This window comes from Poecilia formosa, unplaced genomic scaffold, assembly GCF_000485575.1.
Source record: "Poecilia formosa unplaced genomic scaffold, Poecilia_formosa-5.1.2 Scaffold114, whole genome shotgun sequence".
Taxonomy (NCBI): domain Eukaryota; kingdom Metazoa; phylum Chordata; class Actinopteri; order Cyprinodontiformes; family Poeciliidae; genus Poecilia; species Poecilia formosa.
Window position 1 is genome coordinate 1,208,175 of NW_006800053.1, and position 11,447 is coordinate 1,219,621.

At 40.3% G+C, this 11,447-nt stretch overlaps 1 protein-coding gene across 2 annotated transcripts; it reads right to left on the reverse strand.

Moving 5' to 3' along the window:
- Positions 1 to 6,173: 6,173 nt before the first annotated feature.
- Positions 6,174 to 10,755, reverse strand: LOC103143674 (importin subunit alpha-1-like). 2 transcript variants are annotated; one of them, XM_016675436.1, is made up of 11 exons: positions 10,646 to 10,755; positions 10,303 to 10,418; positions 10,079 to 10,219; positions 9,371 to 9,459; positions 9,011 to 9,279; positions 8,830 to 8,915; positions 7,773 to 8,036; positions 7,449 to 7,682; positions 6,722 to 6,904; positions 6,489 to 6,638; positions 6,174 to 6,408 (listed from the first exon to the last, which is right to left on the reverse strand). In XM_016675436.1, exons 2-11 carry the CDS (start codon positions 10,357 to 10,359, stop codon positions 6,319 to 6,321), a joined length of 1,563 nt encoding a protein of 520 aa, XP_016530922.1. In that variant the 5' UTR covers positions 10,360 to 10,418; positions 10,646 to 10,755; the 3' UTR covers positions 6,174 to 6,318. The 2 variants fall into 2 exon arrangements, with proteins under 2 accessions (XP_016530922.1, XP_007560363.1); XM_007560301.2 differs by having other exon boundaries at positions 8,821 to 8,915.
- Positions 10,756 to 11,447: the final 692 nt, after the last annotated feature.

Here is an 11,447-nt window from a genome sequence, read left to right on the forward strand (position 1 = left end):
TGCTGTGCTGGGTTACTCAGCATCAAAAGGAGAGCTGGTCTGCAGGCTCCTGCCATTTTTCACAGCACTCACATTCCCAGCATTCCAGCAGGAGAGAACTGCAGGTCAACCAGGGCAGCACTGAAATGAATTCATGACAAAACGCTCTGGTTCTGAATATTTTTCAAGTAAGAAAGATATGAAGGCGATGTGTCCAGAACACCAATCACTGAGAGGGTAAATATTAAGGCCTGAGAATTAGGACTGTGCTATAATGGGAAAATATGAAGCTACGATAAGTAGGCCTGTCGGGATAACAAATTTTGCTAGATGATAAATTGTCCCAAAAGTTGCGGAGATATACGATAATATTGCCCAATTTTCTTCATTTTCTGAGATCAGCCAAGATCAACCTTTGCCGATAAGATCGGCTTCCATGGCTTCCATGTGAAGCCGATCTTATCGGCAAAGGTCTAAAAATCAGCCGCTGTCCTCTTCTGCTCCGGTTTGACTGACAGACCGTCCCACCAGATCATGTCAGTGGCTACTGTTGCAAAGTTAGCGACTTTCTTGCAGAACTTAGCGACATTTCAGACAAAAGAAATCAGTATCGGCTAAAATCGGAATCGGCAGGTCAGGCTTTTTACAGATCGTAATCGGCCAGAAAACTGCAATCGGTGTACCCTACTTATCGTCCATAACAGAAATACTAACCTATCGATATCGGCCCAAATTTTCCATATTGGTGCATCCCTTATGGTCTTATGTGGTTATGAGAATTCAATATAATTACATTTTGTATAATATTTGTGCCTAGAAAAACATCTTTACAAGAGAGTCCAATTTCAGATCAAACTTTTTAGGATCCATAAAGTGCTTAAGAAGCCATTTAAAAAGTAAACTGCTTCTTTGAGAACAATAGAGAGCAATATTTTTGGTAGATAACAGGAAGGCTGAAAGACGTACAGCAAAGCTGACTCTCAACCTCTCTCTGTCTTGGAACATGTTGGGAGTTTTTTTTCTCTAAAGTAAACCCTTGCAGTGTTTTGCAGTGCCCCTAAGTCATGCGTGAAAATTCTCAGTAACGAACACGGAACAACCACAAACACGGTCGAAAGCTTGCCGTCCTTGACCATGTTAACTAAAACTACCCAAAGTTTCTGCTTTTTATCAGACAGAAACCGCAGCGGGGTTGAACATTCATTTTGCCCCCCCTCTCCTCCTGGTGGAAGCAGACAGCCCCTTTAAAAGGCATTTAGGTCACGACCTGGCTGTAGATCAAATAAAGGGCAGCTGTGTGACCCCCGTCCCAGTCAAAACACCAAACTGCTTTCATGTAAACCCTTATTTTTCTCTTCTCCTTCTTTTCCCTGTTTGTTTGAAAAAGGCACAAACCAAGTGGTTTAGAGAGAGCGGGGGAGAGAGAGAACAGCACAGCATAATGCGGCTGCAGAGGGATCACATGTTAATGTTTCACAATGAATCATAACGCAGAGGTGAGAGCGGGCCACTGGTTCAGGCGGGACTGCTGATCTAATAATAATAACAATAATAATACAGTTTAACACTGACCTGCTTCCTCTACAATAACAAACACAGTCACCAGCTCCACTTCCACGGATGTAGTTGCACTTGCGATTTATTCTACTTCAGTTTTATAAACCAAAAGAAAAAAAAAAACAAACTCAAATTTATGCAGCCACAGCAATCTGCAAAGCACGTTGTCTTGGTTTCAAAAACTGTCATATTCTATGAATACGAAAACATTTGCAAAGGAGTAACAGCATAAATTTCAGGTCATATGGCGCCATGGATGTCCACAATCATGGACAGAAGATTTGCAATTTCTTCCCCAACGTAAAATCAATGTGGAATGCACCGATATGAAAATCTGGGCTGCCATCAGCAGTGACCGATATTTAGTCGTATTGCAAATTTATATAGATCTCCCAATCCTTCTGACACTCTGAAAAAACAAATATCACATGGCCGCCCTACATTCCCTCCCCAGAAACACATACATAAAGGGAAACAAGATGGAAACAAACATCGCTTACTGATACCAGCCCAGTTTTACTCATGGCATCCATCCTGATTTATCAAAAGTTAACCAATGCAGATAAAAAGGCTGATATATCGCGACTCTCTAAAATCAAGTCTCGTATAATTTTCAAAACTGTGAAAATTATACGAGTCTGGAGTTATTTGGTGTAAAATATATGATGTGTCAAATTATAAAAGCACTGTTAAAATATAAGATCAGGCACCTGTCTGCCCTCGACTTATGCTGGTTGTTTGTCTTTATTTTTGTTACTGAAACAAATTTCATTGTCCTTCTGTATGATGACAATAAAAGATGATTCAGCATTTTTGACTGACAACTGCCCTGCAAGTTTGAGGAAATATTTTACTGACTTGCACTCATTAGCCTGTAGGGGGCAGAGTACATCAACACTATCAAACGAAGTGGCTTTTATACAAGTAGATCTAAATCAAATCATATACACAAGGAAGCAGCTTTCAAATTGCTGCCTGCTGTAGTGAATACTTTTATGTGTTACTGAATTAGGATTGGATTCCAATCAAAACAGATAAAAGTACATCTTAATTGCAGGATTGTTTTTTTAAAGATGCAATGCATTTTTGTTTCAAAGCAGGATATTCTCTGTTACCGATTATAGTATTTTTTTTTTAAGTTACACATTTTAGAGATGTTTTTTTTACTGCATCCTAGGTGTATTAAAGAGCCTTATCAAAGGTGCTTTCTCCTAGACTATAACCAACAAAACTAACATCAAACTCATCAACCCTGTTGTTTTGTATGCACAAATATGCAGGCACATTTTGTGCATTTTTAAATTTTCTTACTCTTTCGAATTTTTAAAAATTGGGATATGCAATTTTTTAATAACTATTCTGTATTTTTCTATGCTGTAAATTTGCCCTTACTGTACTCAAATATGGTATTCTTCTTCTGTTTTTAAATTTTCGTGTTGCTACATGCTTCATAACTGACATCTTTATCTTAAGCACTGAAAATGGTAGCTCTTTCATAATAATAATAATACTATTTATTTATTTTTTATTTTTAACTGACCAATTGCCTTTGATTCCGATCACAACTTTTCAATGTATATTCAGGTTTAAAAAAAAAAATAATACAGCTTTTGAAACCCACACAGACATCAATATTGACATAAATCAAAATGTATTTTAATGCTCTTCCACATCAAATCGTTTCCTTTGAAAAACATTTCTCCAGAAAATGTTCCTAAAACATCTACTGTTATGCAGGAAAGGGTTAATAATAACCTGCTTTAACTAGGAAAACAAACAAAGGAGCCAGCTGCCTGTCTGAAGACAGTTAAGGGCCACTGCACACTGTTTAGAGCCAGTTATAAACTCTCGTGACCTGTGGAGCTGTTTGTTGTCTAAACCGAGCCTTGTTCTGGCAGAAAGGCTTGGTTAGAGCTAACTGGCTAGGCTAACCCAAGCTAGTCAACTTTAAATGGGAAGCCGTCCGTCTGTCAAGCAGAGCGGTGCCACAGTTGGAAGGCACACATGTGTTTAAGTATCTGGAAATGCAATACATCACGTGCTCTTTTTTCTTAATGTGCTCATCTTTTTTTCCCACTCCTCATTAAGCCCAAAGTAGAGATAAAATAGGCAGAACAAAACCATTGCATCGCATTGCACTGCACCGAGCAGCGCAACCCCGGGAACCCTGTTATGTCTGGTGGAGGTGGATACTGGCGACAATCGCAGGGCTCAGACTATTTCCAAGAACAATAATATCAAAATGCAGCGCTCGCTCGTGCTCCGTCTCGCCTGTTCCCGCATTTAAGCCAGCAACGTGAAATAAATTCATAATTAAATTAACGTGGAGCTCTTGTAGAAAGAGTCGCAACAACAAGACGGGAGAGCCCTCTTGAGGTTTAATGAACCTCTCCGCCAGTTTTAGACATGGCCCATGGGAACTGTTCACCTCCAGCAAATACACCCAGCCTCCCCTAGCTAAGTGTGTGGGAATATATTTGGGGATTTAAAAAGCGTTGTTGGCTACCTGTTAATCTCAGTTTGACGGGGCCATTCCGCCGGACTCCTTGGTTAGACATCTCCTCTTGATCCGAGCCTTCACTGCGCCTACTAAAAACGTGTCGTTGGATGTAGAAAAAAATAATAATAATAAGGTTTAATGAACCTCTCCGCCAGTTTTAGACAATAATGGAGTCAAAGCATTGTAGCCCGGATGTGGACAGAACTGCCATAGCGACCGCTCATAAATGCCAAAAATTAAAAAAAGAAAGAGGGGAGAAAAGAGGGAAGAACGTAAATATAAAAAGCGCTGCAGCTGACTGCTTTAACTGAAAAAAAGAAAAAGAAAAAAATGAAAAATGTCTCCTCCGGTGCTGGAAAGTGAGGGGGACGCGGTGCTGTAACGCGGTGTTTATCTTCACATCTTCGGAGAGAGCCTGTGTGACTGGCCCGGGCTCCTCTCAGCTCCTCCACGGCTGAAGTGCGGAGCCTCCGGGGTAGGTCCCGCTTCCAGAGCTGACCGGTGACGACAGCACTCTCAGGGGGAGAGACAGGCATTTCTTCAGCATGTGGCGCTGAACCGTGACTCACACACAGGGGTCACTGTGCGCTTGTGCGGCGACGGTGAGCTACACCTACTTACCTTCAAACAAATCTGTCATCTTAAAAATACATAAATCCCAAATCAATAATTTTCGGTTTTCCCAATGAAAACGCGCAATTGTATTTCCAGACACATCAACAAAAAAAGTCCAGAGGAACCACTTTTCATTCAGAAGTCACCTAATTTCTAAATACTGTAGAGTCCACTTTGGCGGAAGTTAACCACATATTTCAGTGAAGCACGGAGATGGCAGCATCATGCTGTGCGGATGCGTTTCTTCACAGGGGTAGGGAAAAGTTTCTAAATTAATATGAAGATTGGTTGATTTAATAATCGGATAGCTCTTCTTTTCAAATCTTGTTAGTAATTTGCTAAAGAGTTGAGACTGGCACAGAGGTCCAACTTCCAGATGACTCACCCCAGAGCACCAGACCTTCTGTCACAGGGGCAGCACTCATCTGCCACACAAAATGAAAATGAAGAAAATAATCTTATTGTGAGTTTTGCTGCTGCATGTGCTGATGGATCAAGTTCGTACCAATCTTGAATTTTGGGCACAGAACACATGGAGAATTCCAAAGGCAACAAATGGCCCAGGAGCCGTACATTTGACACCAGATTAAAACATCTGGTAGCATGTTACAATGGCCCATTCAAAGTCCAGATCTAAACCCATCAAAGAGACTGTTGTCTTAAATTCATATTCACAGATTTTCTCCATCCTTTCATCTTGCATGTTTCTTTTAACTGGAAGTAATGAGCATTTTTTGTGTTTGAAACACTATTAGAGCATGCCAAAAAATTGTTTGCATGGATTTGTTTTGCCAACATTTACTCTGAATATTCTGTACATTCCTACAAACAATGTAAAAGCATTTACTTTTACATTGTTTTCCTTTGAGATACTGATCTCAAAGGAAAGTTCTGAAGGTAGATATTGAACCTGAGACTGAAAGCTGGGAACTCAGATAATGCAGCTTTAAACAAACATGGAAGCTTTTCCACCTCCAATTAGAATAAACTTTTATCTGGTTCATTTCTGTCAATTGAGAAACTACACACACAAAAAAAAAAAAAAGGAAGTAATGGACCAAAATTATTTTGGTCCAATTTCTAGTGAAAGGCAACAACTGACTTACAGGTAACTTTTCAGAAATATGAGTTTAAGTCAAATGATGAACTAGTTCCACTGAGATGTCACAAAAACATTTTTCTCATGTTATTAATGCAATAATCTGCCAATACTTTATCAATATTAAGAAATTGATTTAAACACCTTTCTGAAAAGTTACTCATTTGTCTTATTTCAAGTGCACTAATATATTTACACTAGAAGCTAGACCAGAAATACACAGTAAGGTTGTTTTTTGTGTGTGGGGGCGGGGGGAAACTTACCGTGCAACAAGGGATGGAAGTTAATGACATGTCAAATGTGTAAAAATGTTTCACACATTTCTAAAATTTGTTGCAAGATGAGGTCTTTGACTAAACCTGGTCAGTATTTAAAGTTTAATGCAGTTTATAAAAGTAAGACAAAAAGAGTGAACACTGGCAAACAAGATCCAACAGCTTTATTTACACATTTGTTCTGTTGTAAAAGGAGTATGTACAATACATACAAATATCAGCAAATGTCACATGAACACAGGACAGACCGTAGCAGTGGGAGGTTACAGTACAGAGTGAAAGCAACAAGTCGTTTAGAAATTAAACGTGCTCTGGTTTTCACTGATCTGGAATGCGTAACCGTCATCAGTAGCTTCAGGGATCACACACTGCACCTCCTCTTCCTTCAACGAAAGCAGATAGGAACACGTCACACACGGTTTAACACGTCAGGCTAGGCTAATGGTCGAACATCTCTACCCACCTCTTCAGAGAAGTACTTCTCAATCAGGTTGAGTGCGGCTTTGTAGATCGACTCGTTCTCGTGAGCCTGCAACGCCTCTATCTTGTCCAGGCCACCGCACTCCTCGATCATCAGACTCAGTTTGTCCGACTCTCCGATTTTATCTCCGGCCTGACATGGGGGAAATTTGAAACGTGAGAAGCTGCACAGAAAGCCGTGGCGTTCATGCATGCGTCTTGGTCTCAACATCTCACCATGAAGATGTTGGTGATGGCGTCCAGAATGACGAGGACGATTTTGCTGTCCTTGGAGGAAAGCAGATTCAGAAGCGGCTCAAGAACGTTGGCTTGGACGAGGTAGACCACCTGCTGAACAGTGCCCCCGCTGGTGAAGTTGGTTACTGCCCACACTGCCTCTTTCTGGGTTTTGTAGTCACCCTGCAGAGACGGAGGAAATTAAACATTTTCCACCTCACCTCAAACAAATTTTTTACCAAACTGGTTCTCAATGAAGGTTTCAAAAGCACCAAACTAAATAATTTGATCTGAAAGATAAGAAATTTCCACTTTGTGCATTGAAGAGTTTTCAGATTTTATTCAGTTTACAACCGATTCTGACTGATTGATTAATCTAGTTGCATATTGCCGTCTTTGACCAAGAACCAGGGTTATAGTAGTTTTAGGTTTTTCATAATAGTTGAGTTTTATTTCGACTGTCTACTTCAGATTGAATTAGTTTTTGGAGTGGGTTTGCTAGTTTTTATTAGTTTAATATGGTTCATTTCAATAGACTTGTAAATAGATTCATAAACACAAAAATTAAAGATGGATCTAGAATTTCAGTAGGTTTTAGATAAACACACAATGTCCTGTAGTTCGTAGTTAGTTTTCCCCCCCTAGTAATTACCGTTTTTATCCAAAATGTTTTCAACTTCAGTTTGTTAGTTTTAGTTGAACCACGATAACTGTCCCCAGAACGTACCCGCACGAGCATGTCGACCATGTAGGGAACGAGGCCTGCGTTGATGACTTCCTGGATCTGGGTGTCCTTCCCTGCTGTGATGTTGGACAGAGTCCAGGCTGCCTCTTTCTGGATGTTGGCCTTTTTGTGGCGCAGCAGGTGGGGGAACATGGACAACGCGCTGGCGTCAAGAACAGCCTGAGTCTGCTCATCTGTGCCGGTCACGATGTTACCCAGAGCACGGAGCGCTGGAGTCTGACAGGACAAAAAGTGGATTATTTAAGAGCCGGGAGAAACGTGGTAGCTGTGGAGAATAGGGCAAGTTTTGTGAAGTTTGGCACGTACAACTACAGCCAGTTCTTGGAAGCCGAGCAGCTTCACCAGGCGAGGAATCACGCCGGTTTCAACCACCATCTCAATGCGGTCATTGGAGCCGTCCGTCAGGTAGGAAACAGCCCAGCACGCGTCGGCCAACACCTCCAGGTCGTCGTGGTGCAGCAGGCGGACAAGGGCGGGTAGAATCTGCTGGATGGCGTGCACAGGAGGGGACGGGTTCTTGTTGCGGCAGAGGTTGGACAGGGTCCAGGTCACATTTCTAAGATAGCCGGGCTGTGAAGAGATCAAGAGGGAAAAGGAATTTAAAAAAAAAAAAAAAAAAACAGAAGGAAAAAAAAAAAAAAAAAAACAGAAGGCAGATGTCAGTTTGGCATGGAGAAATGAAGATTTAATTAGATAAGGACACCACCTAGAGGCGGATGAGGTGAATTACAGATGAAAATCTTACAAAACTGGTTTCAAACATTTGTGCTGCCATCATTTTAAAGATTAAAAAAATAAAAAGTTTGCAGGAGTCATCACTATAGTCAAAGCAAAAGCAGCAGAAGCCTTTTTTGCTACAAATGTAGCAGAGCAGATTATTTTTGTAAATGTGAACAGAGGGGGGGGGTGAAAGAGGGTTGACCTATCAAGACTTTTTAAAAAATATCCAACATGATAGCAGCACAAGTGACATTTTTACTGCACAAACATTTGGTTGACCTTTAAACCTTCATTGATATCTTCAATACAAAAGCACAAACAGAAAAGAATTTTGCTGCACGACCGTAATCAACGGGACAACAATTTTGTCTGATTTGAAGGAGGAGAGGGGGTGGTTGACCTTTCACCTCTGGAAAGATTTAACATAATATTAACAAAAATGTTAACTGCACAAACGTTCGACACCAATTTAGTAGAATTTTGGTAATGCGGAGGGGAGGGGCTGGTTGACATTTTAACTTTCATTAATATATTCAAAGCAAAAGCTGGAGAAAAAAAATAAAAAATTTGAAAATGTTGGGATGGGCAATGTCACTCATGAATTTGAACAAATTTCAAAGAAAATACTACTCACAGTGAACACAGTGAGGTCAGGGACTGCCAGCAGAGTGAGCAGAGGGGCTACTGCGCCGTGCTTGAGCACCCTGTCTCTAAGAGCCGACCCGTCGCCTGAAGAGAGAAGTAAATAATTATGCACAAGAAAAAACAAAAATAATTATGCACAGAAAAAAAACAAAAAAAAAACACACATTTTTGCTAATTACCAGCGATATTTCCAAGAGCCCAGACTGCCTGCTCGCTGATGTGCTGCTGGGGTGAGGTAACCAAGCTGATGAAGGCAGGGATGGCCCCGCCGTCCACCACGGCCATAGTCTGAGCAGACGTCCCCGAGGCGATGTTGGTCAGCGCCCAGGACGCCTCGAACTGGATCGGAGGGCAGTCAGTGAGGGCAAGGAAGGAGACGAACTTGGGGATGAGGCCGGAAGCGATCATCTGGTCGATGGGAGGGTGTTTGTCACGGGACAGCAACTTCCTGCACCAGAAACATTGGAGTTAAGAATTTATTATATACAATTTAAAAAAAGCTCTGGTTTGCAGCTTTATTTTAATAAATTATGAATTACCGTGCAGCCTGGGTTGCCTGCAGCTGGGACTCGAGACTGCCACTGTTCACTCCAGCAACAATCTCCTCGACAGTCCACTGTCTGAATGCCTGCACAGGTAAGGAAAAAAAACAGAGGATTAACAAACAGGAAGTATTCAGCCACACACACAACATTTTATAAGCAGATATCAGAACAAATACCAAAAAAATCCTGCTTGGAGTTGCACATCGTTGGCCTCATGGCATAGTTGCCCAGGTCATACTTGGGTTAAATTGAGATATTTGCATAATACTGATCCCCTGAAATTGCTACATCACCCTGCCTGAATATTTGTTAAAGTCCAAAAATAATGTGCAAGTTATTGTCCCCACATTTCAGTCAATGATTATCAAAGCCCATTAAAATTTGACTTAGGAAGTTATGCTAGGAGGCCAACAATATTTTATAACTAAACTGCTACATTTTATAATATATATATATATATATATATATATTTACCATCAAAATCAGAGTGACGCTTTATAATGCAATTGTGAATTTCACATTGTCGTTTATAATATACCTGATCCCTTCTCTTCGGGACCAAATTAGTGTGAAGAATTACCCCCTTAATTTACTCATTTTAGTCTGGCAGTAATGTAGGACAAAAATAGGACCCAAAAACATTAACTTCATATGAAAACTTATGTCGCTTAGGCCCTTGGCAAGATATGCTAAAAGGTTCACCTGGCAGTTCTGGTTTCTTTCTTGGAGGGGAGACGTCGCCTCATCCGGGGCAGCGGCCACATTTCTCCTCTTGAACATCTGGTCATCCTTTTTGGCCTTACGAAGCTCGACGTTCACCTCCACTCTCCTGCGTCGGAGCTCCTGCGTTAAATTCAGATAAAGCGTGTAATTATGGATTCAGCATTTTGGTAAACTCTAGCTTTGCTCAGTCGTATACAACTCACGTTAGCATCTCTGCCTTTGTTCTTGAATTTGTTCAGGCGTGCGACGTTCTCGGACATTTTGTGTGTGTGTGTGTGATTAGGGAGTGCAGAGAACAGGTCTTGTAGTGGTGTAATTCCTGTGCAAACAGTTTTATGTCGCTTATTATTTCGCTTGAATAACAAGACCTCGTGCATTTTCTAAGGCACGAGAAAATGTCAAGATAAGAACACACCACGTTCAAATTTTAAATTCAACTACATTTGTCAATTAAGTAAGAAAATAGTAAATACAACGTGAAAAAAACCACAAAGCATATAAAATATTTAAAAAAATAAAAATCAGAAGTAGCAGTCGGACACTTACCCAATGCTGGAGCAGGAGATGTGTAGTTAGAAAATGCCGCACAGACCTTTAAATTCCAGAAAAAAGTCCTCTGATTGGGCCATTCGAGTCAAAGCATTCATTCGCCGGTGTTCATTGGTCGTTTTGAAAAAAAATCACATGCGTCACCGGAAACACCGTCACTTCACGAGAACATCGCGAGATGTGGACTCCAGTTTGCCCTGATCCAGGATCAGTTCAGGCTGAATACGGACCTACTGTCACAATGCGAGCAAACTGTTCCAGGATCGAGAGTTCGACGGTGATATTTAAAATTCTCTACCAGGAAGTTATTTAACAGAAACTTTTCTATTCTCAAAATTCAGTTCGGCTTATTTATTTTTGTTCTAAAGCCTACAATAAGCCCCCTCTTTATACAAAACTGTAAAGTTATTATAAAGCTTTGTAACAGCTGTAAAGCTATTGATAGCATTTTCTGTTAAAAAAAGGTATTTTATGTATACTATAAATATCACTAAATAAAATTAATTACATTCAAACGGTAAAACATATGTATAAGCATTTCTGTTGAAACGATTAAATGAAAGTGGTTTAATAGGTTTTTCAAACTTGATCTGAAGTTTTCAGTCATTTTATGTCACAAGAAGAAATTTTACAATATATGGAAAAAGTATGTAAATTCTCAGCAACAGTTCATTTTCTTAGACATTTAAATCACCAAACAGAAATGTATTACAAAAATATTTTTTAAGCGCTTTTCTCAAAATTAAAACTAAGTTGAAGCAGATGTGTTTTTCAGTTTATGGAGTTAAACCATTAATTT

Coding starts and splice junctions, on each gene's coding strand:
- LOC103143674 (XM_007560301.2), bottom strand. CDS start 10,359: ATGTCCGAGAACGTCGCACGCCTGAACAAATTCAAGAACAAAGGCAGA. Junction 7,683..7,772: donor TCCAAGAACTGGCTGTAGTT/GTACGTGCCAAA, acceptor TTGTCCTGTCAG/ACTCCAGCGCTCCGTGCTCT. Junction 6,409..6,488: donor AGAAGTACTTCTCTGAAGAG/GTGGGTAGAGAT, acceptor CTTTCGTTGAAG/GAAGAGGAGGTGCAGTGTGT.